Source organism: Podarcis gaigeae (assembly GCF_964106915.1).
Source record: "Podarcis gaigeae genome assembly, chromosome: 17".
NCBI lineage: Eukaryota > Metazoa > Chordata > Lepidosauria > Squamata > Lacertidae > Podarcis > Podarcis gaigeae.
In genome coordinates, this window is record NC_139694.1 from 18,582,859 (window position 1) to 18,608,951 (window position 26,093).

General features: G+C 40.9%; 1 protein-coding gene across 23 annotated transcripts in view; it reads left to right on the top strand.

Annotated features, from left to right (window-relative positions):
- Nucleotides 1–25,743, top strand: part of NFIB (nuclear factor I B) — a 311,149-nt gene extending 285,406 nt beyond the window's left edge. For 11 of the 23 annotated variants that reach the window (XM_083719097.1, XM_083719098.1, XM_083719087.1 and 8 more), the window contains 2 exons: nt 4,458–4,546; nt 17,396–25,743. In XM_083719097.1, coding sequence (XP_083575223.1) covers nt 4,458–4,546; nt 17,396–17,525 — 219 coding nt within the window. In that variant the 3' untranslated portion in view covers nt 17,526–25,743. Of the gene's footprint in view, nt 1–4,443; nt 4,547–17,395 lie in introns of those variants that run through there. The other 12 variants (XM_083719094.1, XM_083719103.1, XM_083719084.1 and 9 more) reach the window with 5 other exon arrangements.
- The last annotated feature ends 350 nt before the right edge of the window (nt 25,744–26,093 follow it).

The window sequence follows — 26,093 nt, forward strand, 5'->3', positions numbered from 1 at the left end:
TTCTTAATACCATAGCACTACATAACATTAGGTATGGGTTTTTACCAGTGCTTGGACTCTGAGTTTGTAGATATATATAGGGGTACATAGAATTACCTTTAGGCAGGCTTGCCCCCCCCCTTTGTACCAACCCAACAATGTGAGATGTAGGTAGTTAAAGAAAACTACAAATCTCACACGTGAGATTGGAATTTCACAGCAGCCATTCCAGCAGGCTGGAAGTTGTAGCTCAAGACACATCTTTTGGCTTTTACATGATTCCATTAATAGTGGAATAAATCTTCTTTATTCAAATCATATACAAGGAAGCTGAAACCATAATTGCAGACACTGTCTACGGACTTAATATTGTCAGGCAAAGACTGAAAAGGCACTAGAGATTTTTCTCCAACAAAGCTTTAATAGATTTAGGAAACAAGTTATCGACGCTTAGGCTGTTCGCATTGTGTCTCTTATCATAATTGACAGTTTGACGTAAAACCTAGTCACATGACTGTCAGAGACACATGCAAATGGATAAGAGGTCACATTTCACATACTCTTGTTGGAAAGGAAACACATTTAAAGGAAGTTTCACTCAAAACAATGACAATATGCATATGTTTATAGCCTTCCTCAGTCAACAAAAAGCAAAGCTTGGTCTCGTATCACTTGCTGCCTTTTCCACATATATATTTACCTAAGCTGCTGAACAAAGTGGTGTGGAAGGAATATTAACCTTAGAAACTTTGTTAAGCCATGGGAAAATAATATTAAATGATACATGATGTATTTAAGAAAATTAGTTGTAGCTTTGTAATTTTTAAAAAAATACAATACTAAAAATGGGGTGGGTGAGTTTCGATAAAGGTTACCAGACGTCCCTGTTTCCCAGGGACAGTCCCAGATTTGCAAATCAGTCCCCATACAAAATCCACTGAAGTTGAAAAGTGTCTGGTAACCTTAGTTTAAATAGCATTATATGAAAAATAGATTGGGATCTAATGAGTTGCCTGCTGCCCAACTCCCAGCTCCCCTGCAGCCCAATAGTATCCAACTTAATATGCTTGTGTCTTGATCCAGCAAGAGAGATGCAGCTGATCATTGTTTCTGGTACTTAGGACTGTGATTGCAATTCCCAATGTTGCATTAGGAATCAACATGTGCAGCTCAGTTCCTGCAATCCTGTATATAGGGAGTTAGCCCTATAAAATGGCCCTTCACAATGGTGACCATCATTTTTTTTTTTTAATCACATCTGTTATATGCTGAATGAATAGGTGCCAGTTGGTGCATATGTGCATACGTTTAATATAGCAATTTACGTGCAGGCAAGTTATTGCTGCATGTGTATCTTTGGATTAGGTCCTCTGTGGGTGTATATGTATAATTTTTATATTCTTAGGTTAAGGTGGCCGTCTTACTGGCGTGTGTGCAATTGCACATTTATTTTTATATTAAAAAGTATTTGTATGCAAAGTATACTGGTGGCAAATATTACAAGCTTTGCAGTTTTCTTAAATTACCATAGGCATTCAGATCCTATTACACATGTAGTTCTTGGTAAGAGGATCTGAAATTATTTAATAAGGCCAGTATATTGACACACTTTCTAATCAATACTGTATAAAGGTTTTGTAGTAGTTTCTAAAGTTTTGACTTAAAAGCTTTTGACATATTTAGTTTAGAGTCTAGTCATATTTTGTGCCAACCCCCCCCCCCCAATAAAAACCCCTATAATTCAGAACACAAAGCATGGCTTGAGTTTTCAGCTATCAGGCTAACCATGATTTCAGATTTCTCACCTATTTTTATTTCTGTTTGCTCAGCATTCTTAGCTACAGAAGCAGAACAACAGTTGCGTGTTGAGGTCCCCAAGCCACCCTCAAATAAAACACAATTCATACAGAATTTTTGTTTAAGGTTTTTGGCATAATTTTTTGGCCTCAACTTTATTGATTACAAAATGTGAGTGGTTGCTAAGGCATTGCTTCGCGACTATCTCTTCTCACCTAGAGGTAGGAACAGAACTGACACCCGCAAGCCTGCGAAAGTCAAGAAGGGAAAACATTTTGGGGAGAGAATAGAGCTGGGTGCCAGGCCCTCACCTCTCCCCAAATGCTCCCAGGGACTCTTGTGTGGCCCTAGCCCCTTGACAGGGGTTCAGACAAGAGCATAGTGAGCCCCTAGATTCCTTTAACAGAGTACCCTTGCAGCAGCAGCATTGGAGGGGCAGGCACAGCCAACCGTACCCCCTCCACCAACGAAATTAACCAATGCCTAACTGCAACAATACAAGTTGTGATGATTTGCTATGCAATAGGCAAAAAACCAAATGGCACTGGCCAATCAGCCAAATGGCAAAATTCCTACCAGGCCCCTTCCCCAAAGCAGACGACCCCATGACAGGCATAGAAAGGTCAATGCAAACAGCCCTAAATATAGGGAGGGTGGGCGGGTGATCCGATGCGCGCAGCAAAAAGAGGCAGCTCAACGCTGCGCACAGGGAATAAATAGCCCCTTGGCTGTCAATCATAAATTGCAACATCAAATTCTCCCCAATGACCAAGTGGTGCCCAATAAGATTCATGGCCATCCAAACTAACCTGCTCAGCAACAGAGGAATGTCTTGTGTGCCTCCACCGCAACATGTGCTCTCCATGAAGGAGAACACGCTCTATAGCTCTTGTTTTTCAGTTCAGATATAATTCCCAACCATAACTGGCACTCATCATAGCTTACAAACCCAATTTTCAAACCAAGGTTTCTGATTCTGGTTTGCTGATCAATTACAAACCATCGTTTGTCAATTCAGACAGCACGGGGTACGATTTCTGTGACTGAATCTGAATTGAGCCTGGTTAGGTTTAATAGATGATTGCACACAAATATTGCAGATGCAACTTTTATAGTTAAAACGCTGCCCCCTAAAATTTAACCATTAAACTTCCAGTCGAAAGAAGATGTGCAATACATGTTACCCCCCGCCCAAGTTTGGCTCCACATCTACACCAGTGTGCTACTTAAGATCATTGAAGTTCAGTGAGTTCCTTCAAGCTCACAGTCTGATTCACTCTGAAAAACACTGCCTGTAGAAAATTTTATAGCAGACACCCACTGTCCTCCAGGCATAATCTCTGGTACTGTAGCAGTACTTGAGAATTATTCTGGGCAGGAATGTGCCTCTTTCTGGTTGATTTTCCTGGTCATTTTCCCCCTCCCCACCCATTTTTTTTAATAAAGATCACACTGAATTCTTCAGATAACGAATAAGAAAACAGTCAGGGAAGGTCCTTTTCCATTTCTGAAGACTCAACAGCAGGAAAAGCAAGAGGGTAGCAGTCAGACAGGGTCAAGGCATGGATATCATCTTGTCCTCTGCATATATGTTTTTCAGGAAAGGACTATAATAAATTGAGCTGCTGCGAAAGTCATTGCTCTAACTTTTAGAGGCACTTAAGGCTTTCCATTGGGGGATGGGAGGAAGAACAGCTTTTAGGTACAATTAATTACAGTATCCGCGTTATCTTAATTGAATTTGAAAGTGTGATTTGGTACTTTTTAAATAGTATTTTTATAGTATTGGTGAGTAGGGATTGAAATCATACTTTTCCTAGGCTTTCTTCATTAGACTAGATGGGGCTTATTTGCTCAAACATAAATATAATCACTGCATCTTTTCAGGAAATCTGCTAGCACTGTAGGGCAGCTGCCAGATAAATGGCTGTATAGGGTTACATGAATAATTAGTGAAGAGCAGCGCTGATGATTTGGTGATCTGGGAAGAATTTGTTTCAGCTTACATGTAATGCATTCTCCACTGTATTTTAAAGTCTTTTAAATGGTATTATTTTGCTTCTAGAGCTAGATTAGATTATTTTACCACTGCATGTTAAGTGATGCCATATTCAGTAACACTAAATTAATCAACCTCTATTACAAATGCCTCCACCCTTCTTGAACAGTAAGATAAGGTCATTATGTAATTTTGGATCCTCTTTCCTTTAAATTGCATGTCATCTGTGTATCACCAAATGCATGCTTTCAAGATATTGATTTTTCCCCCTCCCCCTGTCCTTTCCCCCCTAGTACATTGAATAATTTTAAGTGGTTTTGCTTTTCTTTTCTTTTTTGTTTTTAAATTCACTATTGAACATTAACATTTCTTTTTTTTCCCCCAGCTCAGTTTATAATATAATTAATTGCTAAATACCGGTTATTCTTTTATGCTTTTATTAATGGAGAAACACATCCAAGTAGCATTTTCTTAATGTGAGGAAAAAGTAGGATTTTGTTTTGCACAAGATGTGTTACGGTTTTATTTTTGAAATTGTTTTTGTTTTTTTACACTAGTACTACTACTACTTGGGGATGTAAGGTTTGTGCCATGTAAAGTACTAGTTTGCATGCATTCATTTAAATACTAAAAACTGTAGTACTGCTCGATCCATATCTGACTGCTAGGTTTCAATTGACAGCTGAGGATTTGTGACTGGACCTTGAATCAAAACGGCAGGCATTTATACCCCAGTGGCAATGAGGATACATTGGGAATTACTTGGCAAAGGTAAAATTTTAATTATTTCCAAACCTAAACTCTCTTGGGTTCTTCGTTATCTGTTTCAGGTGGCCTTCGGGAATATATTTGTCAAGATCTTAACTACTATATATATATATATATATATATATATATATATATATGCTTTCGTAGATTTTCACGGGTACAGGAATGCAGGTTTTGGTGTCCTCGGGTGTCTTCCCGTGTAAAAGACACGGGACACCCCACGGGACGCCTAGACACCCCAACTTTTACACGGGAAGACACCCGAGGACACCAAAACCTGCATATATATATATATATATATATATATATATAGTAACGTCTCTTGAATTACATGTTTTAGATTAGCTGAAATGATGCAAATTGAACTTTTATCGGCTAAAGCACTTGGGATACGAAATGTTGGCTGTCAAGTATAAAAGTTTGTGGAAGAATCAAATTTATGGCTGCATGTTTTGAGGCTTGCAAGTTCATAATCGGAGATTATATGGGTTAAAAAAAATAACAAAAATGAACTGGTACAAGAGTTTAGACAACATATTCAGAAAAAACAGTTGATCTGAATTTCAAACATTAGTATGTTTACTGAGGTAAGTTAGAAGTCACATGTCTTAAAACTAGCTTTTGCTTTCATAAAGATTTTTACTCTTTGCAGGTGAGAAAAAAAACCAATTTCTACAAAAGACAGGAATTTTTAAAAGGTCATTTATTTAATAATGGCTTTAGCATTATGTGTGAACAAGTTAAGCTGCTTAACGATGGTTTGCTTACTGCCAACAAACAATGATATGAAACCCTTGTTTCTTATAATTTTGGCATGGCATTACATGTGAACTCAGCTCAGGGATTGTTTTTGTTGTTCTCATTCACACATCTTGGCAAAGAGTATATTAAGGTATGTCAGCCTTGTCTTGATGATCCTCCTTGTGGAGATCACACAACTGATTCCCCACCACCACCCCACACAATAATGTTAGTATTGTCTAACAACAAGAATCACTCCCCGGTTCTTGGAAAACCATACAAGGTGCTAGTCCATGCTTCCTATTGCATAGGCACATTTAGCACACATATTCACTCACCATACACACAAGACATACATGTTTCTCTCTCACACACAATCATGTATACATAGCCAACATATTTCTCCCTATTTGTGTGTCTGCAGGGGAAGGTAGGTTTTGGGGACCCCACATTGAAGGCACCCTGGTGCCGAAAAACACTCCCCAAGCATCACCTGCTGAAGACGGCTGTCCAAGTAGGATCAGAACCACTGCAAGGCATTGCTGCCCACCCCAAACTCAGATTGCCTCTCCATGAGGATACAGTAGATGGTATCAAGAGCCGCTGAGAGATCAAGGAAGATTAACAGGGACACATTGCCCCTGTCTCTCTTCCTACAGAGGTCAAGATTATTTATGAGCCCCTAACTTTTTCTTTAGATTATATTATCTTACACTCTTACCTTGGTTTTCGAACAGCTTGGTTCTCGAACGTTTTGGCTCCCGAATGCCACAAACCAGGAAGTGACTGTTCCGGTTTGCAAACTATTTTTGGAAGCTGAACGTCCAACGGGGCTTCCATGGCTTCCAATTGGCTGCAGGAGCTTCCTGCAGCTAATCAGAAGCTGCACTTTGGTTTCCGGATGTTTTGGAAGTCGAACAGACTTCTGGAACGGTTTCCGTTTGGCTTCCAAGGTACGGCTGTATTTCAAAATAAAACATTAAGAAGAAGAAAAACTCATTAAGAAGAAGAAAAAGAAGAGTTCGGATTTGATATCCTGCTTTATCACTACCTGAAGTAGTCTCAAAGCGGCTAAAATTCTCCTTTCCCTTCCTCCCCCACAACAAACACTCTGTGAGGTGAGTGGGGCTGAGAGACTTCAAAGAAGTGTGACTGGCCCAAGGCCACCCAGCAGCTGCATGTGGAGGAGCGGAGACGCGAACCCAGTTCACCAGATTATGAGTCTACCGCTCTTAAGCACTACACCACACTGGCTCTCTTGATATAGACCACTTTTAAGCATTGCAAACGTCGCCCAAATATATACAGAGATAGACTTTTATATTATATGGTTTATGGTTCTATCACATTGTACAATTTAATTAAGTGAAAAACAATAAATTTCCTTCACACACACACACACACACACACACACACACACCCTCCAAAAATATAAGTAACACCCCCCATATATTAAAAATGCCCAATTTTAAGAATACAAGACTTGAAGGAGTTTTAAGTCTTGTATTTCTTCATTAAGTGAAAACAGCGGAATGCATGTGGAACTGTTGTTGAAGAGAGGTTCCAAGTGCACAGAATCTTGGATATACATTTGTGTTCACCATGGGGTCAGAAAGATGCTCTCTGCATGTATCAGTTCATTGAATCGAGTCTTTAGAAATGTTTGACAAGAAGTATGAGAATTTCAGTGGCTGCCCTCGAGAGTCACACAGTGGTCCCGTCAAGGACCAGCTGGGTGAAGAAGAGTGGCCAGAGGCTGTCTCCCAAGAGCCCCCAGGGTGGGCTCCAAAGATGACAAGTTACTGCCCGGAGCCTGGTGGTGGGACACTGAGAAGCAGTCAGCAGAAGGGACGAACTGGGAGCTGATAGAAACAGGAGACTTGAGGGGACTCAGGAAATGGAAGGGCCTTCCAGGAAGCACGTATGCAGTCAGTCCCAGTCCTGCTGACTCTCCTTCTCCTCTGATCCCACACTCCAGGAGGGTCTTGCATGTTGCTGAGCAACGTGCCAGACAGACCCAGAGGAGGAGCTAACCCCCTCAACGCAGCCTTCGCCTGCTTGGGAGAGAGGGAACCAGAGTGGGAGGCTAGAGGGGAGGGGCATGCCTAGAGCTTAGCAACAGCAACACCTTCATTGAGTTAAGACGAACCAGGGACATTGCTGTGTTGTTGTTTTTCTGATAATAAAAAGCTAATTGCGTTCTATGCTTTCTGTGTGGGTGCCAACCCTGTGGATGACCTGGCTCCTTAACAGGTTCTAGAATGCTAATAATTTGAGCTTGCTGCTACCCTACCTCCCAATCAGTCTTGGCTGCACTGTTTTTGGTTGCCACAGAGTTTGATCTCTGTAAATAAGGCATAACACCCTAGATCATTGTTGTAGCATTGAAGGGTCCAGCACAGGACAGCTTGCAGTATTTAAGCCTTTCTTAATTGGCAGTGGCTCATGAGCTGGCTCAGCGCTGTGGTAGTTCAGGCAAGCTATAGGAACAGGGCCATCTTTACTTAGGGATGCAAGGGCTGTGGGGCACCTGGGCGCCGAATGCTGGGGCCCCCCCAAATGTATACCTACTGTATACCATTCCTCTCGATTGGCGGCAGTGAAAAGCAATGGCATGAAAGTCCCTGTCCCCCTCCTCCGTCACTCTGCTACTTCGTAGCGTCACTCTGCAGTGCTACCGAACCACATAAGCCTTTGCTGCCCTTAACATCAAGACTTGTCTTGGGCCAGCGGTCGGCAAGGTTTACCTCGCCTGGGCCAGTTAACTCCAGCAGAGATCCCTCCATGGGCCAGATTGCGCGCACCTGCGATATCCGGCATCTGCATCTGCACAGATACGATTTCCGGCGTCTGTGCAGATGTGATTTTCAGCGCCTGAGCATGCGCAGATGCGATTTCCAGCATTGCGGGCAGCTCGGTTCAGGGGCCTATGGGCCTTAGGTTGCCTACCCCTGTCTTGGACAAATACTTCTGTATTAGACAAACAATGCCCATATGGAAACATAGTGAGTGCATCAGATAAGTTTTTCCATGCTTTATCCACTCTCACAGTAGGACTGACCTCCTGAATCCCCGCCCAGGCACAGTTGGATTTCCTTCTTTAATTGTGAACAATTTCAATTCCCAAGAAAACAAAGCACTCAGTTAATAACCGAAAATATATTTGGTGCCCTGGCTTCTTTGCACCCCTACTGCAGAAGACATATAAGGATGTTCAAACAAACCTCCTAATTCATTCCGTACCTATATATGTGCATGTTGGGAGGTAGAGTTGTTTGAACACCTCATTGTTCGAAGGCAAGATGCATAAAGCAAGAGGGTTTCTTTTTGGCAGTGTGCAGGCCAGATTTTTTATCAGAAAAATGTCCTCAGCTGAAAAAAGCTGAGGAATTGCTGCACTGTTACAAAATTCAAGCCAATTGTGCAAATAGAGAACCAAAACTGAATTTAAAAATCCAGGAGTGCCTCAACAAAAGCGTTTGTATGCTCCTGCTCAAATAATCCAAACCACGTGGAAATCAGCTTTGCACAAGTAGGCTCCAGTGTAGACTAGTGTTCACGAGGCTTAATTTTTCAGCAGCTACTAAGCTGCTATTATTGCAGGGCTGGGTCGTTAGCAGTTTTGAACTTTGGCTGTTTTCTGCCAAGTCTTTCAAAAACGGTAACAGTGTTAAGGCGCTCATTGTCAAGGTATTGTAATTTATATTTCAAAAAGCAAACCTTGTTCAGTCCTTTTTTTTGAAGGGATAGCTGCTAATTTAACATTACTTTTGCTGTGCCCAGGCATTTTCTGCTTTCACTTTGTTATCTTGACACAGAAGTACAGTACAACAGCTGGCTTGTTCTTAGAGCTCCTGAGGAAAGCCTTATTCTCAGAGTGCTGAATTTCCTTTTCAGCTGTAGCCGTAGGGGTGTTCTTAATATTCAACTTTTTAGAGCGGCATTCTTTGCCCCCCAACCCCTCTAAAGAGCTGTGATGCTGATAAGGCAGTGAGATGGAATAAGCTTTGGCATGTGGGGGAAGGGAGGATGAGAATAGCCCTGCAGATTTCGGATTCTAACAAAACAGGCAAACTTTCAAACTTTCAAAATCAAGTAACGTTGTAGTTGTAGTAGTCATAGTTGTTATTAAAGTTTGTGCTGCAATTAGCCAGTGGGTTACTTTCTGTATAATGTATTTGCTTGCTTGGGACAAAAATGCAAACTCAACTTTTGCAAATAAAAACAACGAAACGAAAACATTGCTGATAAAATCATTAGCGGTGGGGAAAGCTGGATTTGTTTTTTTTATCAGTTTGTCACTATCTCTGTTACACTTTCCACCCAACTCCCTAATAAAACAAGATGTGCAGAGAATTATGTTTCCTTTCCATCTAAGCAAACATCTTCGGAACACTTCCTAAGAAATTAATTGTATTCCAGCCAGACTTGCATGCTGCCATCCCACAGGAAATGGGTCAGCAATCCATTAAGATGCCATTAGATAATCTAATTTGGAACTTAATCTCTAAATTAACCATGCTCCATACTTGAAGCATACGAGAGAGAGAGAGAGAGAGAGAGAGAGAGAGAGAGAGAGAGAGAAGTTTGTTTGAATCGATAGGGGAGCCGAAGCGTGAAGAAGCCTGTTTGTTTTTTCTGTAGCTGTGGTCACGTCTCAAGCCGTCTGGTAACCAGGAGAAACCAGACATGATGTAATTCCAGATTGAACTTGAACTTCAGGGACTCAGAATGGAGGAACAATGGACCATAGGAATCAATAATGTCCATTTTCCACATGATTATGTTTGAAGCTTTAAGTTAACCTTTATGGAAGAATCGGCAAAAAACAAAAACAAAACAAAAACAAAACCCTACAATGTGACTAAAATGAGGGGAATCCACAGAGAAAATGTTCGAAAGAAAGCAACTCTCCCCCCCCCCAGCTGTACTTTGAGAGTTGCACTGCAGATTCCAGCAGGATTAGAAAAGTTCCCGCGCTGCAGTAAACCAGTTGCTTGTTCTAAGCGCTCTTTGTTCAGTTAGGTAGGATAAACTTAATCTTATGTTTCCTGTCAGATGATTTTAGCAGTGTTCTTAGAGAAGGATGAGTATGGTTTCTTGGTTTTTTTTAGAAGTGGTAAGAGCACCATTAACCCCTTGATGATTTCAGAATATCACTTTTAAAATGTGTGTGTGTGTGTGTGTGTGTGTGTGTGTGTAGTGTCTTCCACTGTGAAACTGTTTTTTTATACTGTGATTTGTCTTTTCTGTGAGTGTTTGGCATGTTTATTGAGTAAACAAAAATAAAATGCTAATTGTTACTTACATTAAGTGCACATTGTAATGAACCGCTGTGCAAAATTTATTTAAAAGGTTACAGAAAATTGGGGGGGGGGGGCAGATAGTCATTGCTTGTGTGATTCTTGCCAACTTTAAAAATAACTTTTGAAAAGGATCGAGTTAAGGTTCTGTCACAGAAACCGGAATCGGCACCCTGGAAGCTGAAATGCTTTGAGGTTAACCTCTTCTGTGCTATTACATATGTGAACTGCAAAACATTTATCAGTGCAGCTTACTTTGTTTTAGTACTGTCTCATTTCAAGCAAACTAAATAACAGAGATTTTGCCCTGAATCCAGCATGGTTAGATGTACTTACGTAGCCCTAAATCTGTGTTGGAATTAGACCACAATTTATTTTTGCCTCATACCTAAAACTACAACGTAACCTTAGGTGTCTTCCCTCTATCAACAAAACAAAACATTGCAAAAAAATGCATATGTGGCCCAAGAAATCACAGGAATACAGTATACTGTATATCCATTCTTGGTGAACTGGTAATAGAAAATTTGCTAACTTTTGACATAAATATGTGTGACACTGCCCACATAAAGACAATGAATAGTAGGCTTAAGATGACCTACACTTCTGGGGAACATTGTGATAGAAGTTTGTAGGCAGGGGTGAATGAAGGCTAACCAGCACCCAGGGCGGGGCAAACGCCGTCTGCACATGCGTTGCGCCGCTATATGGTGCATGCGTCACTACGTAGGGCACATGTGCGGCATCACTATGTACAGCACATGCCCGCGACACCGCACATGCCCCTACGTAGCGGTTTGCCGCCGGTGCCGCTCGAGCGCTGTACGGATGGCAAACCGCTATCTACAGCGCATGTGCGGCGTCGCTACATACAGCTCTTGCATGCGACACCGTGCATGTGTTGCACATAGTGGTTTGCTGCCGGTGCCGCTCGAACACTGTACGGACATTGGTGGGATCCTCTGCTCACAGCTGCAGCCACAAATGGAGGATCCTCCACATGCGGTGGCGTGATGGCCACTTGTGTCGCTGCGCTCAGGGATGGAAGGGCAAGCACCCCGCAGGGTGCCTTCTTGTCACCCCTCCAGACATGGCACCTGGGGCAAACTGCCCCCCTTGCAACGCCATTGTTTGTAGGTTCCTATTTTCAGTTGATTGCCAAGTAACCATGTACAGTGGTACCTCGGGTTACATATGCTTCAGGTTACAGTCTCCGCTAACCCAGAAATAGTGCTTCAGGTTAAGAACTTTGCTTCAGGATGAGAACAGAAATCATGCTCTGGCAGCGCGGTGGCAGCGGAAGGCCCCTTTAGCTAAAGTGGTGCTTCAGCTTTCTCGGAGATATAAAGAGCAAAATTTACTTTAGCACTCTTGGATATGTTCTCATGAGGATTATGACCATCAGGAAAAGCACTGGATAATAGTTTTCATTACATCGGCTTAGAGTACATTCATGGCCCAACCATGGGAAAATAAAGACTCTCCTCCCTGCAAGAGAGGGGAGTGGTTGTGGCCGGGAGCCGGACTCCGCCTCAAGCAGGGGGTGTTTGCCCCCTGCCTCCCACTCACCTGGCTGGTGCCCATGCCCATCGGCAGGCACCCAACCAGGTGCCTTCAAGGGGGTGTGTACAGCAGCCTAAATTGCTGCGGTGCCAGCCTCCCAGCCTTTACTTTTCGTCGTCCCGTTGCGAGTCACCCACCCTCCACTCCCTTAGAGCAGGGTTTCAGTTTTCTTTTGGCCTTGCTATGGACCTTAGGTTGGTCGCCCTGGTTGTCCGGGGGGGGGGGCTGGTAGGAATTTTTCCATTTGGCATTAGGCTTTGTGGTTTTTTCGCTTACTTCATAGCAATCATCACAACTTTCGTGGTATTGGTGGGTAGGTTAGGCATTAGAATAATGTGTTGTGGTGTCGAAGGGCTAGGTGTGGCCATCGCCTGCGCCTTCAATTTTTGGGTATTCTGTTAAAGGAATCCAGCAGTCGTGTATTCTGTCCGATGCCTGTGTGGCGGGCGGCCATGGCACGACCCTCGGTGACATCAGGGGAGAGCTTATAGTTGGATTAGCATCAACAGGCTCCACCTACTGGTGAATAAACCCCCTTGTTTTCCGACTCACCCACCCCTCAAAAAGTGGGTGGAGTCAGCTTACATAATCCAATGCCTAAGCCAATACCTTTTCACTTGCTGTAATCAATAAAGTTGTAGCCTTTTCTTGCCCATTAACCTTATATCACGTGTCCTTGTGTTTCATTCCACTGCGCGGGGATTGGGTCCTTGAACCACAAGGGACATATTACCCAGAAGTAGATTTTCAGATGAGCTTGGTTTGGACTTGTATGATTATTACCATGATGCAGCGAGTGCTAAATTGTAGACCATGCTTGAGGATATTTATGGAAACCTATTCTCCTCTGAGGGGTTATCTATAGCTTGTTATATTTGCAGGAGCAGCAGTGTGAGAACAGAGTAGGCAACATTTTGAGACAGAAGAATTCAGTGTAGCATTTAGGACAGGCATAGGCAAACTTGGCCTGCCAGCTGTTTCGGAACTACAACTCCCATGATCCCTAGCTAAAAGGACCAGTGGTCAGGGATAGTGGGAATTGTAGTCCCCAAACGTTTGGAGGGCTGAGTTTGCCTATGCCTGATTTAGGAGCCCACTGCATTGGTGCAAGCATTTCTGTGTGTCTGTTGGAATGATCTCCCCTCTCCTCCTCTCAAATGCTGTTTGGGGATTCTCCTGACACCCCCAAGCCTGGGATGTGGGGGAACATGGGGGGAAGAAACCGAGGAAGCCCTGCTGAGCTAGAAGGAGTCCAGACACTGGTGGTTGAATGTGGCTCAGTGTTTGAAGAGGAAACTCCAAGACTTGTAGTTTGAGAGAGTGAGAGATGCATGCCTTCTGTGTTACAGACTCACCGATAGTGCCAGTGCCAAAGTTCCTTAGTTTGTGCTGGCATTTGCTATGCTTGGGAACTGGGATCCAATGGCAGCTGACTGGCAGGAAGAGGAAGAGGCAAGCACTATATTAATCAGGAATAGTAAGATCCCGCAACAACAGCAGCCAGTGGTGCTGGAAGAGTTTACAAGAGCCAGCATGTATGCGCTCAGCTTCTGGTCGCTAGAATGTATAGAAGAATCTGCTCTAGATCTGAAGTGGGGTCTAAAGGACATTTGCCATTCATGCATGATTAATATACTTACAGCCACACGGCTATAAGTGCAAATTGGGCTGCCAGAAACGTAAGGCACTTCCCAGAAAGGCTGAAGGATACAAATCAATTGTCCAGTTTTTTCAAAACAGAGGGAGTTTTTGGAGGGAGGATAGAGAAAGTGACGGGGCTGTGTTGCAGGGTTTTGCTAGGTTTCCAGCTCTGTGCGTAAGCAGAAAGCTTTGCTAAACAAGACAGTCAAAATGGTGCATACCTAAACAATATGTTCACTTTAAATTCTATTCTCTTCCCTTATGCAATGAAAATATATGATTAGCAGCAGAAGTTGAAGTTGCCATCAGATAATTTGAAGTAATTCTGGGGTATCGTTTTTATGGAAGGCATAATTTTCAAATCAGACATTTTTTGTGTCTCTTAGACAATGTTCAAATGCCCTAAACAGAGCTGAGTATTCCTGAGTATTATACTTATATTTTCCATGTTCTTTCTGCTGTTCTCCCATTTCCTCTGAAGTGACCTTTTGTTAGTGGAAGGAGAAGACATTAAGTAGCATTATGCCAATAGGTTATTATCAATACTTCCTTTAGTATTTTTCAGTGAACAAAGTTCTGTACAGTTACCTCTTTTGTCATGAATTTTAATAGGTGTATTTTAAAAACACTGCTCAAAAATTTATGCCTACCTCTATAGCATTAGGAAACCACTTTACTGAACATTTTATTAACTGGGCAGCAACTGGACAAAATAGTACAGATTTTGTGTTTGCTGAACTGTCCCACTGGCGATCTTGGTGATATAACCAGGAAGCATTCAGAAGCTTTAAGACTGTCTTACAAACCATGGCTTAAGAGACTTACAAGTGAGCCTACTACTCACTCCCTTCTTCATTTAGTGCTTTACTTTTTGTATGGCTCAAACCTTAGTTTGCTGTTGCACTCAAACGCAACAAACTATGGTCTGATGGGAACAATGTTTACGCACAAAACATAGATTACTGCAAGTTCAGATGGTGGTTTGTGGACCCTGATTTGTAAGTGAGCTTGCTTGTAAGTGAGCCTGTCTCAGTAGTTCACGTACAACATCAAATGATGGTTTGATCAAATTGGGAAGTTCTGAATCAAGCCATGTGCATAAAGGAAGAAGGGAGGAGCGCTTAAGCCTAGGGCTTGTTCCCAGTTGTGCTGCTGCTGTCAGCATTATATTATAATTCTCATTTTCGTGTGTGGACTCTGTGCAGTCCCACCTGGGCATCTGTGCAGAGCAACACTAAGGACTACTTGAAGAACTATGCTTGTAAGCAGCCAAGCTGTCTATATGCCATGTAAAGGTAAAGGTAAAGGGACCCCTGACCATTAGGTCTGGTCATGGCCGACTCTGGGGTTGCAGCACTCATCTCGCTTTATTGGCCGAGGGAGCCGGCATACAGCTTCCGGGTCATGTGGCGAGCATGACTAAGCCGCTTCTAGAAAACCAGAGCAGCCCACGGAAACGCCATTTACCTTCCCGCCGGAGTGGTACCTATTTATCTACTTGCACTTTGATGTGCTTTCGAGCTGCTAAGTGGGCAGGAGCAGGGACCGAGCAATGGGAGCTCACCCCGTCACGGGGATTTGAACCGCTGACCTTCTGATTGGCAAGTCCTTGGCTCTGTGGTTTAACCCACAGTGCCACCCGTGTCCCTCACAATGTGCGCTTCTCCCCATTGGGGAATTGAACTCTGGTCTCCTGCGTGACAGGAGGGGATACTTACCACTATACTAACGAGGACTTTGTCATGTATATGGCCACAATTCCATCAGTGGCCGCTATAAATATCCAGCAGGGCCAGGGAGGACCGTGCAGGTTGTGATGACTACACATGAAGGTAGGAATCACTCACTAGAGGGAAGCTGTTTTTGGTGGAATCTCCATGACTGCACTCATAATCCATGGGCTATTGCCTCAAAAATAATGGATGAATTTAATGTGTGTCATAATTAACTAAATATATAAAATAAAAAATAAAAAATTGTCCAGTAGCACCTTAGAGACCAACTAAGTTTGTTCTTGGTATAAGCTTTCGTGTACATGCACATTTCTTCAGATAATTAACTAAGTTCTACTCAAGAGTAAACCCATGGAAATTAATGGGCCCATGTCATGTCTCTTTATTTCAGTGGGTCTAACTTGTGGCACTCCTGCCAACCTAGCAGTTTGAAAGCACGTCAAAGTGCAAGTAGATAAATAAGTACCGCTCCGGCGGGAAGGTAAACGGCGTTTCCGTGTGCTGCTCTGGTTTGCCAGAAGCGGCTTAGTCATGCTGGCCACATGACCCGGAAGCTGTCTGCAGACAAACGCCGGCTCCCTTGGCCAATAAAGCGAGATGAGCGCCGCAACCCCAGAGTCGGTCACGACTGGACCTAATGGTCAGGGGTCCCTTTACCTTTAACTTAACTTGTGGCAACTCTGTACTTTGTCTTTAATGTGCCTCAGGGTTCTAACCTAGAACTATTCTTTTAATTTAAGCATCTCAGATACTACTGCTTTGACATTTTAAAGCAACATTTCCTTAAGGGTAATCTCCCCAGCCTAGTACCATTTCTGAAAAGTGCTAACTTTTTCCTAAGAAAGGCCTATGCTGCGCAACACACTTCTGGTCAGAGGGTTATAAAATTCTTGTGGTATCTGCACAGTGTTAACGTACGAGAGTTATCTTTCCCTTGGGATTCATAAACAATATTGACAAATATATTACATGGTGCATTTCTAAGAGTCATAAGTTGGGAAGTTTGAGAGGTTTAGATAAACATCTAAATTAAATTTATTAGTCATGCTGCAACAACAATCCTGTTTGTCACCACGATAATTTATTTGCATTGAATATTTCTGTCACCCCCCCAAAAACACACAACAAACATAAAAAGATCTGGCTGTTTTGCACTCAAGCACTAGATGTGAAAGGTGTTGCAAATGCCACTTTGTTTTTTTAATCCACGAAAATATTGTTGAACATTAGAAAGTTATGAGCCTTAAGAAAACAAAAAACCAGATAAGTTCACAACTTTACTCCTAAAAAGCAACTCAGGGAGGTGGATTCTGACAGCCAGTTTTTCTACTCACTTGAACTTGGATTTCTGTCAAGGCATGATCCAATTTCCAATGGGTGCTTTTCAAATACGATTTATTCAGAGTAGGCTTATTACAGTTAACGATGAGCATGGCTAAGTTAGGTACATTCCTTTCAGTGGGTCTACTCTGACTAAACCTTAGACCACCCAATAAGTAAATAATTAAATATTGGCAGTGACCTATCTGCCTGTTAACCGGCATAATATTCTCCGCCGTGAGAATAACAATGCAATCCTATACATGTCTATGCAGAAACAGGGCCTGTTTTGTTCAGTGGGACTTACAATCAGGTAACTTTGTTTATTGGATTGCAAGACTGCTATGGTGCTTGTTTTAGGATGGGTCAATTAGCGTAAATAACACCGGTAGCATATTGTATCTCAATATTTATAATTGATGCACTGTTAGAAGAATTGTTAGAATATGGAGCTGGGTGGTGTTCCAATCTTAATTCTTCTTTTTTTAGGTTATTGCTGCTACCATATTCTAAACGATTATTTTGCTCTCTCTTTTCTTTTCCCTCAACAGTCCTGGTACCTGGGCTAGCTTGGTCCCTTTTCAAGTATCAAACAGGACACCAATCCTGCCGACAAGCGTCCAAAATTATGGTTTGAACCTAATTGGAGAACCTTTCCTTCAAGCAGAAACAAGCAACTGAGGGAGATTGAAACTGAACAAAATACTATAAAAGAAAGGAAGACGGGACAAATAAAAAAAGAAGAAGAAGAAGAAAGAAGAACCTGAAGAAAGAAGAAACATAGACCAGCAATTGCAGCACTTACAATCACTAATTCCCTTAAGGTTGAAACTGTAACGATGTTTAAAAAAAAAAAAAGGGTCGACGATATTTCACTGATGAGTAGAAAGATGTTCCTCCTAAGTAGCCTTTGTTCTATGAAATCCACTGGGAAATAGATGTTCTGTCTCTGACAATATATTTTAACTGACTTTCTAGATGCCTTAATATTTGCATGATAAGCTAGTTTATTGGTTTAGTATTCTTGGTGTTTACGCATGGGATCACTATTCCTAGTTAGCTCTCAAAACAAAGGCTAGGAGACATCCACCAGAGTTGCAGGAGAATTGGGGCCAGTGGGCCAGCTTTTCTCAGCACTCTTAATTTCTAAAAGTTTTTTTTTTCTCTCTAAGGAAAAAAAACAAACAATTTAGCCTTTAATGATCAATCCAAATTTGTTTAACTTTGGCCCTTATAACCCAGCCTTTTCCTACTGCGTTACCTAGTTTGAAATGTTCAGGAAGTCATTTAAACAAATAGGCATTTTATAGAATTGATGCCTCACTTTAGGTTTAAATAATGTGTTATCTTCTCATATGACCGTAAAAACAAAAAAGAGGAAGACACGAAAAATAATTCCCCCCCCCCCACTAAGGAAAACACTTAGAGGCAAGTGCAATTTTAAAAAAGTATATCTAAAGGGGATCATTGTTATAAGTCCTTTAGCCCTTGGACTCTAAATTGAGGGGATTAAAAAAAAAAACAAGAAGAATTTCAAAGGTATTTTGAACAAATCTATTTTCCCCTCAGTTTTGAAGGGGGGGCATTAAAAGGCATTAATTAAATCAAGACAAATCATGTACTTGAGCAAAAGAAATTGATTGAAACACAGCACTTATGTTGATTTTAGCTTCTGCCTCTTTGAGGTATTTTATTTATTTAAAGTTACTGGTTGCATCAAGAAGAATCCCTAGAGAATGGGAAAGGTTCTATAAAACCTTCATCACAGAGACGGGAGAGAGGTAAATTCACATCATAGGGACAAAGCTTACAGTTTACAAACTGGGAACGCCAGGTTGTTGGGTTGGGTGGGTAGGGGGGGTGAAATATATTTTTTAAAAATGCACTCTTTTAGAAAGTCTAATAACAGGGTGCTGAAATCTTTGCATGGTGCTCTCAGAAATTAGCCTTGTTCGACACATTTCTCATATTGACAGGAACGTGCATGGGCGGATACATTTTGCCTCTATGTCTCTATAAAAAAAAAATTTAATTAAAACTACTTTATCCAGTAATCCTAATTTGCACGAAGTTATAATGTCCACATAACGTGCCTTGCCTTGAAATCTAAAAAAAAAAAAAAGTGACATCACTACACTTGTTTTGCTGCATTTATTATCATTTTAAATCTTTACCATTTTTATGACAAAATATTTTGTACTCCAAGATGGGAAAACGAAAAAAAAAATTGACATCATGGATTTTTTAAGCAGTTATAACTTTATCTCACATTTATAAAGCATATCATGGCTGTGTATAGTTGCCGCTTGAAAATTGTAATCGACCAGCAATATTTTCAGTATTTTGGTGTTTTTTCTATTAATCTTTCATGTTTTTCATCTTCCAATTAATATTGGGGGGAGGGGATTCAAATTTATACGAATTATGCAATACCAAGTTTTGCCTATGTAGGTAGTGCTTTTTAGCTGTATTGGTTATTCTAGGTAAGTACACAGATTTAAAAGACAAAAGATTAATGTATGCTTTTTCGTTTGTTTGTTTGTTTGTTTGTTTGTTTGTTTGTTTTAATTGACCAAAGTGGGTACTGCTATTTTTGCAGTGTGATGAGGTCCTTTTGTGTACTGAGAGATGGGCAGGGGATTTTTTGTTTTTGTTTATACATACATATATCTATCTATTCTGGGTGGGTGGGAAGGATTTGTGAACAGTGTAGCTGTGAAGCAGTGCACCATTCGCCCGGTGAGGGCTACAAAGCGACTCTTCTGCCTACTGTGATAAAAAAAAAATATCTCAACAAGGTGTCCTCTTTTTAACTTTCCACCTGGGGTGCAAGCTGAACTCATTTCTGGTTTTAAAATAACAGTGGTAAATAATGATGATGATAAATACTAATAATGGATTCCGTTGGAGGCAGACTTGACTTGAAGAAAAAAAAAACTCTCGATTTTTTTTCCAAGACCCACAGAGAGCAGCAGCCTGTTAAAATTTTTACAAAATATATTGCCCCATGCTATGGCATGATTAAAAGCATATTTTGAGGTAGGAATCAGATAAACAATAACATACCAATAAAACTTTTTTCTTCTCCAAAATCAGCTTATTACGCTATGTTTTGGATTGCACACAGATACCCAAGAGCAAAATACAGAATCATACAGACTCCAACATTTCTCCGATGAAAATAGGGACTAATAATAATAATAATAATAATAATAATAATAGTATTATTTATACCCCACCCATCTGAGTGGGTTGCCCCAGTCACTCTGGGTGGCTTCCAACATATATTAAAACATTAATTAACTTCCCTATACAGGGCTACCTTCAGATGTCACCTAAAGGTTGTTTAGCTGCTTATCTCCTTGACTCGGGGCTCCAACATTTCTCCGATGGAAACAGGGATGTCCTAAGGAAAAGGGGGACATTCTGGGATCAAAACAGAGACCAAGACGGTTTCTGTAAATCCGGGGCTGTCCTTTGTAAATAGGGACCCTTGGAAAGTCTAGCCACTGTAACCTAGTGAAGTCCTTCTGTTTGAGAGCTTGGTTATTCATGACATCTTCTCATATTCAGAGCAGTTGCTTCTGGCAGTGGTATTCCCCAGTAGGACTCTTTTCTCTTGGCGAAGGAGCCACTGCTGTTAAATTTGTGATATGGAACCCTTTTTTTGCATTGTGTTCTTAGCAGGGGCAAACCAATGCTTCTAAAGAGGCAAAACTGACTTCTTCCCATGCAGCTTGTCTAAAGGGACTCTAAGATTGGGCCCTGTTTCCCTGTATTCTACCGGGGAGGATGTTAGCCCTGTGCAGATTGTAGTATTTTGTGTGTGACAGCTGATCAAGATGGCGCCAGCCAACCTAGCCTACTGTCCTCATTGCACATTATGCAATCAAGAGGGGGCTGAGTAGTATGTGTCAAACTCTTCTCCCCTCCGCTCCCCGTAGAACACCAGAATCTAGACAGGGCTAAAGTGTGTGTTCTTCACAAGTGACATGATATTTTGACATGTATTTTGTCCTTGGGTACTTATTATACCTGAATACCAAACATAATCTGAAAAGCTGCTCCAAGGTGTACTGTATTTTTCCGTGTATAAGACTAGGTTTTTTTCCTTAAAAAATAGTGTCCAAAATTTGGGGGCATCTTATACACAGGATAGATCTCCCCCCATTTTCTTAAATCGGATTCCCCCAAAATAGGGGGCGTCTTATACATGGGGGTGTCTTATAAACGGAAAAATACAGTATATACCCAATACCCATGTTTTTTTATCTGCCATTGGCTTTGTACGGGCAGGCAATTTTATCTACTATAGTAAAATTACCAAGAAATGTTATCCATTTCAAAAAGTTTCCCAACCTGTCTTTTTTCTAGAACTGACAGACACTGCTCACAGAGGATGAACACTATGACAGGGTGACATTTCCCTTCAGAATAGGAAGGAGAATAGTTTGGGAGAATATAACATTCTGCAACTGCAAAGCACTCAGAGCCACTGTGAACCCTTTTGCTGCTCCTTGCAGGATATGCCCATGAATAATAGTTTGTCACTTCTTCACAGCAGCTTCCTTACGCTGCATTGGAAACCAGTGTAAAAATTGCCTTGAATCTAGAAGTCCCACTTTACTTATGGGGTTACCTATGTGGCTTTTTGGATTACAGGCTACATTTCGACCAATTTGCCCATTAATTGCCACCAGTGGTGAATGTTGCACTTGCTGTTGTGTTCTTCCTTTCGGATTCTCTTTAAAATGGTGATGAGCATGACAACAGCAGCTATTGAACGTGGGCTTTTTCCAGAGTTATCTTGACTTCCAGTTTTGAGGCAGGGTCAGCTGAAACATTTTTAAATAGACTTCTATCAGCAAAGACAAATGACTGTGGCAAAGCTGGTTTATTTTTTAAAAAATACAATTTTTAAAAATGTAAGCTTCATATTTTGCTGAATCAAGAATTAATTCACTAAATATATAGCTATCTGAAATAACTGAAAATAACTGAAAAGTGCAAGGTTTCCCTGAAATCCCTTAGGCTATGGCCCCATAAAATAGGTCATTATTGTTTTCTTGGCTTATCAGTTAACAATGAGCAGGTATGGACCATGCAGGACACTTCGTAAACTCAGAACAGTGAAGCTGACTGAAACATATATTTCAGACTTTAAAGTGCAATAATTTAATTAATTCTGATTTCCATTGACTCAAATGAACTCCCGAACAATTGTTGCATCAATGAAACAAATTGATAACAATAGAGAAGATCATCTTATTTATAGAAGGCTAACTTGCTCTGCGAAAACAATATATTCCCATTGAATATTTTTGGTATCCAACCCCATCATTCCTAACAACACTTAATGTGCAAGTTTAGTAATCTCAGGGCTGTGATCTCTGTGGGTTTTTTTTCTGCCTTCCTTTTTAACAATACAGCCGTACCTTGGTTTTCGAACAGCATAGTTCTCGAACGTTTTGGCTCCTGAACGCCACAAACCCGGAAGTGACTATTCCGGTTTGTGAACTATTTTTGGAAGCCGAATGTACGACAGGGCTTCCGCGGCTTCCGGTTGGCTGTTGGAGCTTTCTGCAGCCAATCGGAGGCTGTGCTTTGGTTTCCAAATGTTTTGGAAGTCGAATTCCAGAACTTCTGGAATGGATTCCATTCGACTTCCAAGGTATGACTGTACCCATCAAAAACATACTATCTATTCTTAAATTTCCTTAAAGCTGAGAATTCAATTGTTCCACGAAATGTTGCGAACTCAAATCTAGTCTGAGCCTCCTTCCTTCATCAGGAACTATGACTAAATCAAGTCACCCTGTTCTATGTGCACTGTTCTGCCTTTTATTCAGTTGCTTTGGAGCCCTGGCCCGTTGGCAGTGTCACTGAAGTGTGTTTTCCCCTAGAGTGACGTGAACGTTTGAGGCTTGACTAAGGGGTGGGGGAAAGGCAGCGAAGGAGACTGTACATAAAGACATGGCAAAATATTAAATATAGCAATATAGGTGTGTTCAGGTGGGCAGCTCCATTTAAAATATGTGAATGAACCTGTGAAGCTGCAGTTCGAGAAGAATGGATAATCTTCTTAATGGACCCACCTACCTTGTAGACAGTAATTTGTACACTGTATAGTTTTGTTAAGATTTTCTTTCTTTTTTTAAAGCACCCTCGTTTGTAAAGCTAATTTTTAGCAATTATAATGGAAATGTGTGCCATTTCCGCTTTTAAAGTAAACAAGAATATTCCTTGTTTGGAAGCTGGACTTGAGTTAAAACTCTCCAGCTTCTTAATTTATGTATTAAAACGGGAAAAAAATAAAATAAAGAAATCTGTCCATGTTAGGAGATATTTCGCTATGCTTGAAAAGCATAGGCTACTAATCCTTTTAAAAGAAATTGTAAATGGAGAAAAGTTATATTTTATGAAGGTTATTTTGTTGTATTTAGTATTGGAAAAGTTGGGTTTTGGAGCATTTCAGAATGTTGGAAGCACCACTGTCTTTTTTTAATTTTTATTAGTATATATGGCCTTTAGCAAAAGTTTTTGTGATTGTTACATGATGGTATTTAAAGAGTAGGTTCACAGAGCATTCAGGACAGACAGAAAACTAAGACAGTACTTATGTCTCACATAGCTGTGTCCTCAGGGAGCAGAAGTTTGGATTTGCAACTAGGACATTCGTAAGGACTTAAATGGATGAGATTGCACAAGAACAGACTGAGCTTTGTCAGCAGAGTTTGTGTCCTGTCCCTAAAAAAAAAAAACCCTCTAAATTTTGTGTACTGTGTGAGATGGCGAAGGCTGCAGAGAGCTATCCCGTATTCGATGTACAGTATTGACTTTTTAAAAGAAACGACTCTTACAACATTGCTGGCAGTTAATGCCTTAAAAAAGCATGACATTGAATATAGTTTACATGTTCCTTTCAAGGTCTTTTGTTAACATTTACCAGCTGCATGCTTCCTAGGCTCTTTATTTTTTATTGGGTTTCTATAGAAAATGCTTAAAAATGAATAAATAAATAAAACAAAATACAATGCAGGCTAATCACGTTGAACAGCGAAAGCTCATAATTGAATGTCCTCTATGCCGAAGGAGCTGAAACCTGCCTCCTTCTTATTTGCACTTTCTGATAGTCCCCCCTGTTTTCCCCCCTATTTCCTCAAAATTGTGTGGGTGTGCTGGAGCACCGCAGTTGGAGGACAACATGGACCACTGGGTTTGCCCTTTGACCCTGCACAATGACCTTTGCATCAGCCAAACTTATTGCCATGACAACTCTTGTACTGTTTCCATGCCACAGCTCTAATGGTCACATTTGTTAATAGTAAAAAGGGGACAAAGTAGGAGATGGTCAATTTATACATTATTTTTGTTGTTGTTATTGTTGTCGTTGCATTTTTTTCCCTCTTCTCCTCTTTCAATGGTTGTAAGTAGTTTTTTTTATATATATAATAAAAAGGGTTCCGTAGTTATTACTCTTAGGAATATCTGTGTGTTGAAATTCAAATGTATGTTGAATTTGTGAAAGGAGCTTCAGTGCCACTAGCAAATCCAAGCCTTTGACACTTCTATTGCATGATTCAATTCCAGGACAACAATGACAAAAAACCCCGAAACAGAACAAGAACGTGGCCTCTGTAAATGGAAAACAAAATGTGAGCTAGTGACACTAAAGCTGGACTTTGTATTACTGTATTTTTGACAGAATGGTTTCGAAAACTGTGCTACAGGGACTGATGTGGCAAATGTGTATCTATATGCAGAAGGACTTTTTTTAAAAGAGGGGGGGGAAAGAAGTATGGCTTATTATGCATTCTTCATAAGAGGGCATTGAAGTTGCATGAACTATTAAAAGTTGATGCAAAATGAGAGCGAGAGAGAGAGCGAGAGAGACAAAAAAACCAGCAAAAATGTTTACCAAAAACAAAAAAAGAAAGAGAGAGAGAGAGAGAGAGAGGGAGGGAGGGGAAAAAGAAGAAAATAAAAAAACAAAAAACAAAAAAACAAATGACCAGTGCCTGTTCAGTTTCACAGTCTCTGTTGAGTTCAGTTGTAAATATGTTTCAGATAACATTTACTTCAAAAATGAAAAAAAAATTGAAAAAAAACTACAACATTGTAGAATGTGAGGGGTTACTCCATCCCAGGCTTAGGCTTCTCAAAAGCTACATTAGATTATGTCTTCATCAAGCTGTTAATTTGTGCTTATATCATATAGGACTTTAGTGAACTGGGAAGAAACGCCCCAAATCTCAATGATATTTCTCTGAGAACAACCTTTGTAGGGCTGTGTGTTTCTTTAGATACATTTAGTACAACTGTAGGTGACGAGTAGTCAGTTATTGCTTGCTAGCTACACATCAGGGTTGACCCATTTTAAAACTTTTGGCATTCCCGCCCCCCACCCCCAGTCTCAGCCTCTCCTCCCCACATTGCCAGAGGCCCCATATACTGACAGCTGTACTTCTGGATTTTTTTGTTTTGTTTTTCAGTTTGTTTGTTTTGTTCTCTTTTTTTAAAAAAAAAGCATGCACAATCTTGGTGTAATGACATTTTACCCTAGGATGTATTTACACTCTACAAACTTAACTTTTAGAACTGGGGCCTCAGGCAACCAGAGCCCTCTTATGAGCCAAAAGGTTTGCAAGCCAGGGTTGTCCGGGAGGAGAGTTCTGCCTGTTTTGGAGGACAGGAGTTTTTGTTGGGGTACTTTTTCTGTAGGTTGCAAAAACTCAGCTGCCGCAAGTTTTAAACTGGTGTAAATCAAGCTTGAGTTAATGTGATTTACTGTTATATCCAGCCTATACTGCTAGCAGCTGCTCATACTGCAGTCAATTACTGGAAGCAGATATATTTCCTATGCAAAAACTGTTTAAACAATAAAATGAGCTATGCTACAGCCCTCTCGCCACTTGTGTGTTTTCTTTACTCTCCCTCTAAGAGTAATAATTGGTTGGTAATATTTTGGAAATCACCCTTAATCTCTGGTTCCTCAAGAGTGCAGAATCAAGCTTTACAAAGTCTCATTCTTTTCTTTAGTTGAATATGTACACACACCCAATTAAGGCCCAATTTAAAATGCAGGATTACACAAAACACCTTGGTGTAATGACTAAAAAGAACCAAATCTCTTTTTATAGGACTCTGGGTTTTGGGATGAGTGTATTTCATTTTTATTAGTAATCTTTCCGATTTTTTTATTTTTGGTCCTCTACCACCAAAACCTCTGGTTTCAGGGCAAATTGCAAA